General features: G+C 37.3%; 1 protein-coding gene across 4 annotated transcripts in view; it reads left to right on the top strand.

Annotated features, from left to right (window-relative positions):
* thrap3a (thyroid hormone receptor associated protein 3a) overlaps positions 1 to 13,300 on the top strand; it is a 39,114-nt gene extending 25,814 nt beyond the window's left edge. For 2 of the 4 annotated variants that reach the window (XM_043260432.1, XM_043260431.1), the window contains exons 2-11: positions 1,738 to 1,884; positions 5,516 to 6,349; positions 7,852 to 8,574; positions 8,709 to 8,878; positions 9,036 to 9,147; positions 9,296 to 9,380; positions 10,117 to 10,304; positions 11,187 to 11,358; positions 11,438 to 11,575; positions 11,707 to 13,300. In XM_043260432.1, coding sequence (XP_043116367.1) covers positions 1,751 to 1,884; positions 5,516 to 6,349; positions 7,852 to 8,574; positions 8,709 to 8,878; positions 9,036 to 9,147; positions 9,296 to 9,380; positions 10,117 to 10,304; positions 11,187 to 11,358; positions 11,438 to 11,575; positions 11,707 to 11,925 — 2,775 coding nt within the window. In that variant the 5' untranslated portion in view covers positions 1,738 to 1,750 and the 3' untranslated portion in view covers positions 11,926 to 13,300. Of the gene's footprint in view, positions 1 to 1,737; positions 1,885 to 4,098; positions 4,236 to 5,515; positions 6,350 to 7,851; positions 8,575 to 8,708; positions 8,879 to 9,035; positions 9,148 to 9,295; positions 9,381 to 10,116; positions 10,305 to 11,186; positions 11,359 to 11,437; positions 11,576 to 11,706 lie in introns of those variants that run through there. The other 2 variants (XM_043260433.1, XM_043260434.1) reach the window with 2 other exon arrangements.
* Positions 13,301 to 13,697: the final 397 nt, after the last annotated feature.

The raw sequence follows: 13,697 nt of genomic DNA on the forward strand, positions 1-13,697 counted from the left end.
GCCGACTGGATTCTGAGTACTTAAGCATTGAAAGAACCAGAAAGCATCGTGCACTTAGAATAATCAGAAGGTTATCATCTGTTGGTGTGGATACTGATATAGTTATCGTTCTTGGTGTGAACGGGCCTTAAGGGTCTATTTCTGTGCATCTATTTGAGATCCTTATGTCAGCAGTACTAATGGATCAGTTAAGTGACAGTTAATTGTTTGCGATGCGTCACCAGTCGCTTTCTGTCCAGATAAAGTAAACAAATAGCTTGACTGTGTCGCACTTAGTAATGAGTGCAAAGATAGCAAACAAATTCAGACTGGATTAGAATCTATGTTTAGTAACTTTAATTAATAGTACTGTCTTTTAACAAGTATGATGACAAGCAGTCGAGGTGCAGCTTATAATATGAATATTTGCAGCCATCGCAGTGAACTCAAAGCTCTCTCTTTATCTCTGGTGCAAGTTTATTTTGAGCCACAGTGCCGTCTCTCTTTGATCACCAGTGTTCCCTATGGTAAAAACCCAAGAGTGAGGCCAGCGAAACAGTTGAGGGCATTTGTGGAGGGTAAAGATGATGGACAATAGACAGAATCACCTTTCAACACCTCTTTAAATACATTGGGGATAACATTAAAGAGCCAGTAAATCACTCTCGCCTCCATGCTAATGTGGCGTCACTTTACATCTGTCCTGCCAAACCTGTAACTTTTCCTCATATTCGTCCTTGTCAGTAGACTCAAAACATGCAGCGTGTATTTAAGTCTTTGCAGCTTAAAGAAAGTCAGATTAATTGAAGCTGAAATGTGCATGAAGTGTGTATTTCTTATCGCATTAGGAAAGATTACAAGTCAAGTCGTCCCATTCTTAAATTAGACGTAGTGTATTTCCTGGTCATAGTTTTTGCCATTCGCTTTGGTACAGACATAGCACGCTTCTCTAAAATTGCTCATTTTCAGTTGGCCAATCATGACATTCAGCACTTTGATACTTACTAATAGAGTTTACCAGTACCTTCACCTTTTTCAGTGGCCTTGGTTTTGGAAATGTTTTTCCTGTCAATGAGACTGTTTTGTTATTCCTATTGCTTTGTGGGCTGATGCTAAAGGAGATTTACATTTATTAACAACTTTATTTCACAGTAGGTCTGTCACAAAGGTTTACAAGCTACCATTAAAAATGAATACCTTTATAGAGAAAATAAATGTGTTTTGGAAATATTTTTTAACCTGTCTTTTGCACTGACTTGCATTGGTATTTGAAACTGGTGCTACTTTCACGTCTCTCGCATCTGCAGCAGACTTATCACAAAATAAACTAACAAAAAAAGTTTAAGAATAATGACAGACTGTCTGTTGATGACTGTCTGTTGATCTCTCACATAAACTTGAACAACCTTGTAGACTGACATTTGCTTCTTATTTCATAATTAATTCCAGATGTGCTTTTAAACAAACCTTTAGAGCTTATTTTTCTAAGTTGTCGTCTGACAAAATGCTGATTTAAAGATATGGAAATTTTAATATTGCCAAAGCCAAGCTATCTTAATGTCCCGGAGAAAAAACATCTCAATGTAGATGGATGAGTGGTGATATACATGCATTTTAAGTAAAGCAAGCCCTTGTAACACTATAAACTGACTTTTTGCTGAAACTTTAATTGATTTTTAAAAATATATATAAAACAAACATAGTTACAGCTCATAAAACTTTTTTTTCTATGATCATAACCTTTTCGCTTTGTTACAGGCCACAAGCAACAATGTCAAAGACGCAGAAATCAGAGTCCAGGTCCAGGTCTCGATCGGCCTCCAGATCCAGATCCCATTCTGATTCCCGCTCCCGATCCAGATCACAAAGCAGCTCTAGATCTAGATCCAGGAAACGCAGATATTGGTAAGTGTCTAGTATGCTTATTAAAAACCATTACTCCAGGGTACAAAGCAGGTGTGTGCAGATGTTGAACGAAAGAGTTGTTTTCGATTATCTGAGTCAGATTTTGTACTTTCAAGTTTCAGTCATCAAGTTCAGAGACGTTTTGTGGATTTAAATATGTAAAAGAATGAATAGGAAAGAAGGGATGTGTTGTAATATAAGAGGAAAAACTAATGAAAAAATATAGCAAGCAAGCAGCAATCACAGGGCCGAGCACTCTAACGGCAAAATCAGGAGCTAAGCATGGCAAATGCAACAATGAGTAATAAAAGCAATAATTGAATCGATTGTAATTGAAATGGCTAGAAATTGTAATAAAACCTCCAGTAATATGTTTAATTATCATATAACTTTTGACCAATAGGTAGCTAATCAAATTATTTTGATGTATTCAAAATTTGGTGTAATTAGGTATAGCTTCAGACACATTTTGGTGCCATGCTTACAATTTGTAGCCCCACTGTATGAAAACGATTTTTGTTCCAAAAAGTAGGCTTTAGTAGTGCTTGGCCCCTAATTATCAGTAATAATTCCCATTTTCCTGACTACTGGGTCATCCATGCAGATTCATTTAGTCTCTTTTGCTGTTTTCCAATCAGACCCACATGGAATTAACTCGCATTCTGTGTAAATAAACCCAGAAAATGCTAGAAGAAAGATTCCATCTGGGTTTACTTATAATCTTGTGCTTGGTGAACAATGAACATTAGCTACTCATTCTGACCATACTACAAAGCACAAATCTAAACACAATAAGGCTTACTGTGGTCTTGATAGATGTGCTTAAGGATCGAGTGGGCTGGCAAACTGTTAACTTCTCACTATGTTCGTAAACACACAATGGGACTTCATTGTAAACGCACACCATGTGACTCATGCTCGGCTTCCCCTCCATGACTCATTTTTTAAATTCAAATCAATATTCCAGTGCCAGTCTCGGCCGTCTAGCCACAGCTGCCAGGCCAAAGTTATGTAAGGTACACCTCCGTACATAAATAAAAGCACCCTGTGCTTTTATGCTCTGGCTTCCTCACTTGTTGAAAAGGGGCTGCTCAGTCACTGTGATTTTACTCTCCATGCGTTCGTCAGCATTGCATAAAGTCTGATATTTGGGGAGGGCTGCCAGTGTTGGAAAGGCTCACCACACTTTCTTATTTCCCGTGCTAAAATTGTACTTCCCTGCACATTCTCAAAGGGCCGCTGGTTTTGTGCTTACAACACAGTGGAGCCCGTTAGGTACTCAAATGTAAATGGCCCCTGCCAAAAAAACTGCTGCTCTCTATTAGACAAAAACGGATACATATTTGTGGTACTCTGGTTTTTTGTTTTAAATATTTTTGAGGATGCATGATTTTTTCCCATAAGCATGGATCCTTTTTCCTGTGCGGTTGACAGTATACTTTGAGGCCAGTCGGAGAGATGTACAATGTTGATTTTTCATGCAAATGGAATCTGTTGGGCAAAATCTGATGTCTCTTATTTGCGAGGGAAATCTTGTGAGCCTGGCCTCTCATTGCTGACCACAGTTTCAGAGAGAAGCCGCAGCTGGAAAAAGCTCGATGCATGCATGTAATAACAAGAATGAAGCATAGCTGCATGGTTTTGAATGAAGTCAAACTGTCATAAGGTCATACGTGGATAAAAATGCAGTCATTTCCAAATTATGAATAAATGAGAAAGCAAAGTATTAAATAAAAGGGACAGATTGTCCAAAGTTTGTCCATTTACCCACCCTCATGTCATTTCAAATCTGTATGTCTTTTTCAGTTGAACATAAAATAATTTTACTAGTTGCTTTTTTGAAGTGCTATTAAAGTTAAATGTTTCAAGCTTTAAATAGATGCAAAAATCTATAAAAGTTGTCGATATTACTTTTTTTCTATATGATAGCTTTCTGTCATTCTGTATTATCTTGTGAGATGTAAGCTGCAGTATTATAATGACTTAAATTTGGTCCGTTTTTAGAAGACATGCTGCTCGGTTTGAGTCATATGAATTACTTTTTTGTTGCTTTTGTACCCTTTTAGAAGATTAAACACTTCAGTTTCAATTAATTGTAATTACAGGAAAAAGTGCTTTCAGCTAAAGTCTGCTCTCTGTGCAAAGCTATTGCGTTGTAACTGGCAGGCTGAGAACCTCCTCTTTGCTTCGTAGAAAGAGAGTAGAAATCTTTCCCATATGACCCATGTGACTGACTCTTTCCATCCGCGCTCACTAGAGGAGATGCAAAGTCCCTCTTGCTCACTGTGAGAGTATCATGTTGCTTTGTGCACTACCTTCTTACTCTATATTCCAATGAAAAAACGCATTAGGTGAGTACAAAACCAGCCGAAACTGTAGATTGTTGTTAACGTCATTATGTTTGCAGTTGTTTTTGGATTGCAAATCGGTTCCAGAGTGCTTCGGTTGGATAATTTGCAATACCATTTCACTTTTCAAATGACGAAAAATTCCACTGTACTTACAGGTTTAATACAATGCTGTAATTTTTCTGCTATTTTAATGTCCTAACACAGTTGACGTGTGCATAATGCTGAAATGGTTCAGTGTCTGTTCATTTTCCAAAAAGATTTGATGAATTATGCATATCAAATATTCTATAGATCAGAGTGCAATGCACAGTATAAAGTACCTGCATGTGCAAGATGTTTCATTTTTGTTTAGTGATTATCTGTGTTTGTGACATGTTAAGACATGCTGAAAGAGACTGCTTTACAGAGAGACCAGAACTTTTTGCTTTAGCTGCGTTCATAAATAGAACAACAAGGCCACCGTGTGGCTAAAGTTGACCTTGCACCCAGAGCTAATCATAATAGCTCATAGCAGCAAATGCATATACTACCTGAAAAAATCCAGAAAAATATTGTTACATGAACTATCTATATTATTATTGTCAAAAGAGCTAAATACACAGTTATAGAATATATGTAAAAAAAGAAATTATTCAATATCTGTAAATTGTTTTTGCAATGTTAGTTGTTCTTTTTGCTTTAGAAAATTAATATTATCAGTTATTAAAGGATTCGCTAAGTATTTATTATTATTTATTTAGTCACTTATTAATATTATTTATCATTAATAATTAAAGATAATATTTTTGTGCAATCACTGGCCTAACTCCAAACATTATAAAAATGGGAGGAGCAAGAGAGAAAATAGTTTATTTGTGTGAGGAAGCGGCCCAAAGTCATTATTTACTGTTAATCTGAAAGACTGCCTAAAGCATTTAGTTGGACATCAATAAAAAAACATTGTTCGTTCTGAAGTGTCTCATAACCAAATTTCTTGACATTATAAGCAAATTACATTTGAATAAAATTTGATTTGAGATCTGTAATGGAGGTGAAGATTAGTAGTAAAAATCTTTGGTCTGTTGTTGTCATGCAGAGGTATCAACATATGAGGTTTCAGAAAAAAAAGTAGGCACTTTTATGTAGCTTTTATAGTGTCCTCTTTGGGTCCCATATTTGTATTTGTAATGGAATTGAATTATTTTATTGTTGTCCAATATCATATGTAATATCTTTTTGTGTAATTTTCTATATCCTAAAGAGTTTTGTTGACTCAGTTCATCTTTTTTGATGTTTTCAAGCTCTAGGTCTCGCTCTCGGTCAAGATCCCATTCTCCATCCCACAACCGGGATCGGAACCACACACGGGAGTACCAGAACCAACGCGAGTTTCGAGGCAACCACAGAGGCTTCCGGAGGCCATATTACTTCCGGGGAAGAGGTCAGGGCTTTTTCCGTGGCCGCTTTCAGCGCGGTGGAAGGGGTGGATATAATAACTACCGACCCAAAAACTGGCAGAACTTCCGGCAGCAGCACCATCAGCAGCAACAGCAGCAGCAGTACTACCCCAACAGTCCCAAGAGGGGCCGCTCGCGTTCACGCTCTCCCAAGAAGCAGTCAAAAAGTCCTCAGTCCCGCAGCCATTCCCGCCGCTCTGACAGGTCGTCCTCAGGGAGATCGCCACAGTCGCACCATTCTTCCTCCTCCAACTCTGGGTCTGCCAAACGCACTTTCAAAGATGTAAGAGAGGACATCTCTGTGCCTGAAGAAACCCGAGGAGGAGGAGGAGGAGGAGATGGGGCTCTGGCAGAGCAGGTGGGGGGCTCTCCAATGGTCAAAGGGAACTCTGATGGAGACCGAGCTGTGGAGAACTGTCAGGTTTTGAGGAACCATGACACAAGTCCTAAAAAGGCAAGTCCGCAGGTTTGCTCCAATGAGCAACCGATGGACTCTGCAGCCAACCAGACAAGTCCTGGTCGTAATGCTCCTAATAAAGGTGCCACCACCTGGCAGAGTGTTGATTCTGCACCTTCAAACACCAGCCCCCTAAAGAAAAGCCTTGCACCAATTTTTAATGGGTTTTTAATTGACCAACAGACAGATGATACGATTGCTATCTCCGCTGCATTTTTGAAGTAAGTTTGTTTTCTTTTAATGAAAAATTGTGTTGCTTTTTTGACAATTTGTACACATTCTAAAAGTTTGAAATAATATAAAGTCTTTAAGTCTTTTTTGATTATTTGATAAAAAATATTATTGCTATTTTAAATGTAAATGTTTTCCATTTAATTCAAAAATATTTAAAAATATATTTTATTTCTGTTATGTCAGTCGAACATTTAGCATAATTACTATCTATCTTTAGTGTCACATTTTTTTCAGAAATCATTGTAATTTGCTGATTTGGTGCTCAGAAAACATTTCTTATTTTTATCAGTGGCACACAAACTGATCAAAAGTTGCAATACTGTTACAAATGACATAAGACAGTGCAACAAAAGATTCCTGTTTCAAATAAATTGTTTATTTTGAACTTTTTAAATAAAAATCTTGTGAAAGGTTAATAAAAATAATATTTTTCTATAATTTTTCAATATTTTTAAAAAATAATTAAATTATTATTAAATAATAATAATTTAAACATTGACAATATTAAGAGCAATTGTTAATTGAAAATCATGTGATGCTGAAGACTGGTATAATGGCTGCTGAAATTTCAGCTTTGCCATCACAGGCATAAAAAAATCTTCATTATTTTCAGCATCTTACCAATAGTGTATATTATTTTATTCTTTACCCTAGGGCTGGGTATTATTGCAGATTCCATTTTATGTCTGTCTGTTATTGCTGTATATCATAAAGGGCATTTTCAGACTGATTCAAATCATTTTATCATTCATAAAACAAGTCATCCCATAAGAGTCCTTATTTGCCAGGATTAGGGCTACACTAGATGCATTGTATATTTTTTAATCAATAAATAGGGCTGATTCATGAGACTGATTGTTCAAACAAAAATCATAATTTCTATCCAGCCCTAGATTACTTTGCCCCGTACATACTATGTTTTAGGCCTTTCAAGAAAATTATATGACAGATGTTTATCATTTTGATGGATTACATGCATTTGAAATTTGATTTCTATTTTCTTTTTTTTACCTTTATTATAGTCAGTGTAAGAGTGGAAATAACACTATAAATCCTGTGTGTGTGCCAGACAAAAAGTATGATTGCACAGTTGGGTTGCAATCTGCCCTTCAAATGTCTCAACAGAGCTGTTGGAAGAAAGAACCAACACACATGAAGAGCTAGATATGCCTTGTTTACAAATGTCAGCTCACAGTCTGTAATTTAGATGTTCTAAAAAGGTCTAAAAGGTTTATATTTGCACTTTGCAAATAGATGAAACGACATTTTCCCAGCCGCACACACACTTGTTTACCTGTTTCAAAGTGGAAGCCATTCATTTGTGCACGGTAAAATGAACAAATCCATTACAGTTTACGAATAGTTCTGTCAGTTTGACATGGTACAGAAGTCCTTGGTCATGTCAAACTGACAGCAAATGCATCTGAGCATGTTTTTGTAAAGTGTAAAGCTGCTGTAAAACTGAAAATCTCTTTCTCTCATTGGCTAGATTTCTGGAGGAGCAAAATCTTAAAAAACAGGCCTCTACATGGGACAACAACACACATAAAGGGAAAAGTAATGGAGATATATTATGTGAAGAAAATGGAGAAATGTTTGAGAAGGGCATTGAGTTGTCTCGCATTGTAGATCATGACAATGCAGCAGAGGAGGGGAAATCCAAATCTGCCAAGAGTGGTGATGGTAACAAGTTATCCATAAGCTCCACTAAAAGGGGTTTGCGAAACGTCCCGGCACTTCTGTGTGAGGATGGCGAGGACAATGATGAAGAAATGGAGATGTCTGATAGGGTGAGGGATATGGAAAACGATCCCTCCAAAAGCAAAAGCAAAGTCACGGTGTCGGCTCGAGAAATGTTCGAGAATCGTATCAGAAGGATGCAGGACATGACATGGGATGATGAGCTGGAAGCTCTCCTGCTCTGCCATAAAAAGGAAAGAGCAGCGAATTTACTAGCTGCTCTCTCTAAGAGAGACCAGCTCAGTGGCATGTGTAAGGATCCCTCACCTGAAACGGTGAAAACGGCAAAACGAAAGGAGAAAACCACACTAGGTTCCTCTTCTAAACCCACACTGCTGCCCAGGAGGAGCTCTGAGAACCACGAGCAAGAGATGTTTGTGGTTATGAACGAGGAATCCCCACCAAGAGCTTCAGTGAAAAGAGGAAGTGAATTCAGTGTGAGGATGGATACTTTAAGTGATGACCTTGCAAGGTAAATGATTTTCGTTTCCCTTCAAGATCTAGGCAATGACCTTTTGCTTCTACTTGCGTCTTCACAAAAACCTTGTGCATATGACTGCTTCTGACTATCAGATTTGAATTGTATTTCATTGTTGTATTTGACAGGACGTCTGTTTTGAGCAATGAGAGAAGGAATCTTCTGGATTTACTGCATCTTGATAAGAAGGATTGGGAGTTTCAATCTGTCCTTCAGCATCTTCAGGCTCAGCAGTCACCCAAAAGTCCATCTGAGCTGTTTGCCCAGCACATAGTTTCAATTGTCCATCACATTAAAGGTGACTGAAACTGATGTCTTTTGCAGTCAAGGCCTAAAATTGAGACTTACTAATCTTTTTGTGTGTGTTGTATATTGCCAAGTTTCTCATTTAAGTTTAAATATTATTAATTCCTAATTTATTTGAAAAATACAAATTATTGTTTGTCTGCCCACAGCTCAATATTTTCCTTCCTCTGGATTGACCCTAAATGACAGATTTGCCATGTACCAGAGAAGAGCTGCTGAGAAAGAATTCATGAAGCAGAGAAAGAGTCCAGAAATACACAGGTACAACTTCTCAGGCTGCTTTCTCACGCACATATTAGCAATTTATTTGTTTTGACAATTTCTAAGGCTCTAAGAATGGAGGATCAACATTTATCAAAATTTTCTTCTCTCCACCTTTTTTTTTTTTTTTTTTTTTTTTTTTTCACAGGAGAATTGATGTTTCTCCCAGTGCTTTTAAGAGGCACTCTCTTCTGTTTGATGAGATGAAAAGCTCCATGGAAAACAGCTTCAAGGTGACCGAACATTTTGAAATATGACGTATTTTGGAAAAGAATGCTGCTCGAGTGATCCAGCCAGAGCATTCTTAGGCTTCCTTCTCTCTCTAAACTCTGTTTCTGATGAGAGAGGCATAAAAGTCCAAATGTGAGATGCAAAAAGAGGTGCATTCAGTTTGTTGTGTTGTAAATGCCCCCTCAACGTTTGATGGTAACCTTTTACTATGGGTACAAGCCTTCCTAAGAGGCAAGAAATCAGGGGTCAGAAATGGAAGTGACCAGTTGTTCCCATGTCAAATCCATTCAAAGGACTCTAAACAAAAGTCATAGTAAGTATTCCTCTTCAAAGCCTGCAAAGAACAAGTGAGGTGTTTAGGCCAAGTAAAAACAACATACTTTCATGAGCACCAATGAAAGTATATCTGCTGTGGGCCTGTAATTTTGCCTCCTGTATTATGTTGTTTTTTATGTCTTTTTTATTTTGGTGAGTAAATAAGAGGAAATCCAATTGTTACCTTTGCGGCCTGTTGCAATTTCTGAAAAATACTGTATGAAAGACTGTGAGAAGCCAAAATGGAACTTAAAATTATATTAGAAAAGGTCTCTTCCTCTCATCAATTTGCATGGTTGTTTTAATTCAGCTGTTGCCATGTTTTGTTTTCTCTGTTGGTCCTGCCCCATGCAATGCTACATGAAGTTACTTGAACGCTGCTAACCCTCATCTGGCCAAAATATCTCTTTCTCCTCATCACAGGTTGATGGTAAAAAATCTAAAGGTGATTCAGTGGACCTTCGGCTGGATATTGAGCGCAGAAAGAAATACTTGAGTGGGGAGAGAGAGCACAGAGAGGAAGAGTATGGAGGACGAGTATTGAGGGAATCTCCAGATTCAAGCAAGGAAATATCAACTGAGAAAAACTCAAAGAACCACAAAAAACCGAAGTAAGCTGCTGTATAGACATGTGAAAGTGATCATGAATACAGTGGTTCTGCTCTGAGCTGTTCAGTTATAGAAAAAAAAATTAAGAAATTTTGCATTTTGGTGATTTTGGTGACAAAACTAATAAGCTGACAGTTGTATTTTTGTTTGGGTTTGTGACCTCTCCTGAAAAATCCTGCCTTGGTGATAATGACTTTTCTACATGTAGTATTTTGATCAACCAATAAACAATTTGCAGTTTCAAATAAAATTTTACTTGCCTTAACATTAAGAAAGAATAGTTGAGTCAAGTAAAGATCAAACAATATGAAAGCTTCAAGAAGTCCCTCTTGAGCTTCTCAAGAGACCTTAAAACATTTACAAAAAGGCCTGAAGATGCGGCCAGATGCCAGCAGTCTGTTGCAACAAGAAGTCAGACACTTTCAATGAGAGTTTGTGATGTGGGGATACATGAGTGACAGAAATCGTGTGACATGAAGTTGGCAGTGTGAAAGTTGAGCTGAACTTTATGCAGATGAGCTACAGTAGGATGCAGCGACTTCCAATGGGAGTGGAGCTCACATGATTTTAACCTCCTGATAACATCAAGTTTGAAAGCCTGTTTGTGTCCAATAGGACAGACAACTTCAGCTTTTAAATCACTGTCAGTGTGAACACACCTTTTTGTCATTCTGGTTAGCTGGATTTATGGAATATGTTGGATAAAAGCTGTCAAATGTTTTAAAAACATGTCCTGATTTCCTTCAGGTAAAGATTCATTTATAGTTGATGGAGAAACAAATGACCTGATTAAAGTCATCTTGGACATGATCCAGATGATTTGAGTTTTTAAGACCTGTTTACAAGAGCAACGTCTGAATAATGTCTGTTGATTCATTCCTAAGGAAAAACAAGAAGAAACGTGAGCATTCTGAGTCATCTTCCTCATCTTCATCGTCTTCCTTTGTTTACCATGAAGAACATGCTGAGATCAAGGCAGAAAGCTTCTCCAAAGTCCAACAGGGGTTTAGAGAGTATAGAGAACCTGCAGAAACTGGACGGGCACGAGGAGGCTTTGTAAGTTTGGAGTGTATGGAATATTTAAGAGGTTTGTTTATTGCTATGATACTTAAGGTTGCCATTTGTTGTTTCTCAGCAGCTTAGAATACGCGGCAGAAGTTGGAACCGAGGAAATTTCCATGGAAGCCGTAATGGTGATTCACAGATGAACATGTCAGCAAAGAATGATGACTGGGATCAAGAATACCCTCCCAAGAGCAAGAAATATTTCCTAGTATGTTGCGATCTTCTGATTTACCTTTCTCTTGGGTGTTTGTAATGAAAAAATTGCCCCACCTACAACTATGCATGTTATATAATTGCATCTAGAAGATTCTTATAAAGTGTGTATTTTTGTCTTTGCAGCCCAGTGAAAGACATGGTGAAGCTGAGAAGAAGATGATGGACACACAAGGACGTGGTCGCGGTAATGCCCTTCGCGCAAAGGGACGTTTCATCCTCCGAAGGGCCACAAATACCAACACCACCAATAACACAAGCCCTAAATGGGCCCATGATAAATTCCAGGCCACTGATGATGATGAGGGAGAACAGCAAGGAGAAGACGTAGAACAGGACCAGTGAGAACAGAACAGTAACGATGTTAGGATCTCTCATCATGCTTTAAACCCTGGGATAAGACTTGTCAGCCGTCACGCTTTCAAGAATGGATATAATATTCACATCCATATGCATCAATACCTTTTTAATAGGAAAGAGGCCTTTCTATTGAATTGCTTTAATTTCCTATTTTTGTCCATGTCCAAGTTTGGCCATGTTTTGTGCTTTCTGTGTATTCTTTTTTTTACATGCAAACTCTCAAAATCATAGGATTTATGTAAATTTTTCTTTTAAAATCTCGAAATTGCGTACCTCCATAATGAATCCTGCCTCCTTTTTTGCACAAGACTTTTAAAACATGCAAACGAAGAACAAAAAATTAATATCTAAGTAGCGGAAGACTGATTAAAAAAGGGCAGGTCAAACTGATCAGCCGATATTTGTCCAATTTGAGATTACTAGTACTTGATTAAAGGAAATGTTTATCTCCCCTCTTTATTAGTTTTCACATTTTACCGATAGCTTTGTCTCTGGATAGTAAGAAATTTTATTTTTTATTTGTGTGTGAATTTTGATTGTTGTGTAAAATTATTCAACGTAATATGACACGCTCTGCTTTAAGTATGTTGATATCAGGCATCAAAAAGCCAATTTCATTTGACCACTAGTTCAATGGTTAGGTGCCGTTGATACACAATAGTTCCTGAAGTGTAGAATACTAGGCTGGTTATGTACTCGTTATTGCTGTTGAAAAGTAAAAGATGTACATATTAATGTTTTGTTGACTTAATTGAAACTCTTTGAGACCCTTTTGTGTCTACCTATAAAAAACGAAGATCATGACTTGTATGAATGACTCAGTCTCGCTATGGGACCAAACTACAGCAGGTAGACAATCATGTCCCAGTCAGTGACATGTGGGGGAAAAAGATTTACATTCATCCAACTGCTAGTTAAAGAGGTCAACTTTGAAACTGGACAAACAGCCTATGAATAAAGTTAAATGTACATGCACTTACAAATGTTTTAAAGACTGATCGATTTTTGACTTATTAGGGTGCAGGTTTTTGACAATATGTGTGTGCATCCTGTTATGGTTTTTCTAATGTGTGTCTTGTCTTCAAATTGTATGCCTTTTTCTATTGGCTAAGCACCTTCTTTAGATGGAGTAATCATTTTGGCACTAAGATAGTAGTAATAATAATAATAATGTTTTGGGGAATTTGTTTTTGAAGATTTGAAGTTTAAAGTATATCATGGGGGGGAACGTGAAAAATTTACATTCATACTCAAAGTTGGATTTTAGTTGTCTGGGTTCTGATTTGCACTGTTTGATATATACATTTTGACTTGCATTTATATACTCATAATCGGAAAAAATAAAAATGCAGCAATTTTACATCTGACTGATTTTTGTGTCCAGTAGAAACCAGACGTAGTGTTTTTTTAGACCAAGAATACTGATTAATTATCATATTGTGAACTAAGCCTGTTTTAATGGTCTTTTAAAAAAGATGTATTATTTTTGAGTAAACTAACCCTGATGCTCTAAATATAAGCATTACAGTCTCAGTACAATGATATCTCTACTATTTTACAGCCTCAATACAGTCATATCTCTGCTACCTGCTCTAAGTAAAGCGGGGCATCGACCGAAAGAACTAATGTCAACAAACTCGTATTTAACAGAGATTGCGCTCCTATAAAATCAAGGTTACTAAAACATCAGTTTTTTCCCTGAATTCCTTTCAAGTGAGTACACATATTATCAGTCATTTTTGCTGTGACACGTGACA

The sequence above is a fragment of the Puntigrus tetrazona genome, chromosome 16, assembly GCF_018831695.1.
Source record: "Puntigrus tetrazona isolate hp1 chromosome 16, ASM1883169v1, whole genome shotgun sequence".
NCBI classification, from domain to species: Eukaryota; Metazoa; Chordata; class Actinopteri; order Cypriniformes; family Cyprinidae; genus Puntigrus; species Puntigrus tetrazona.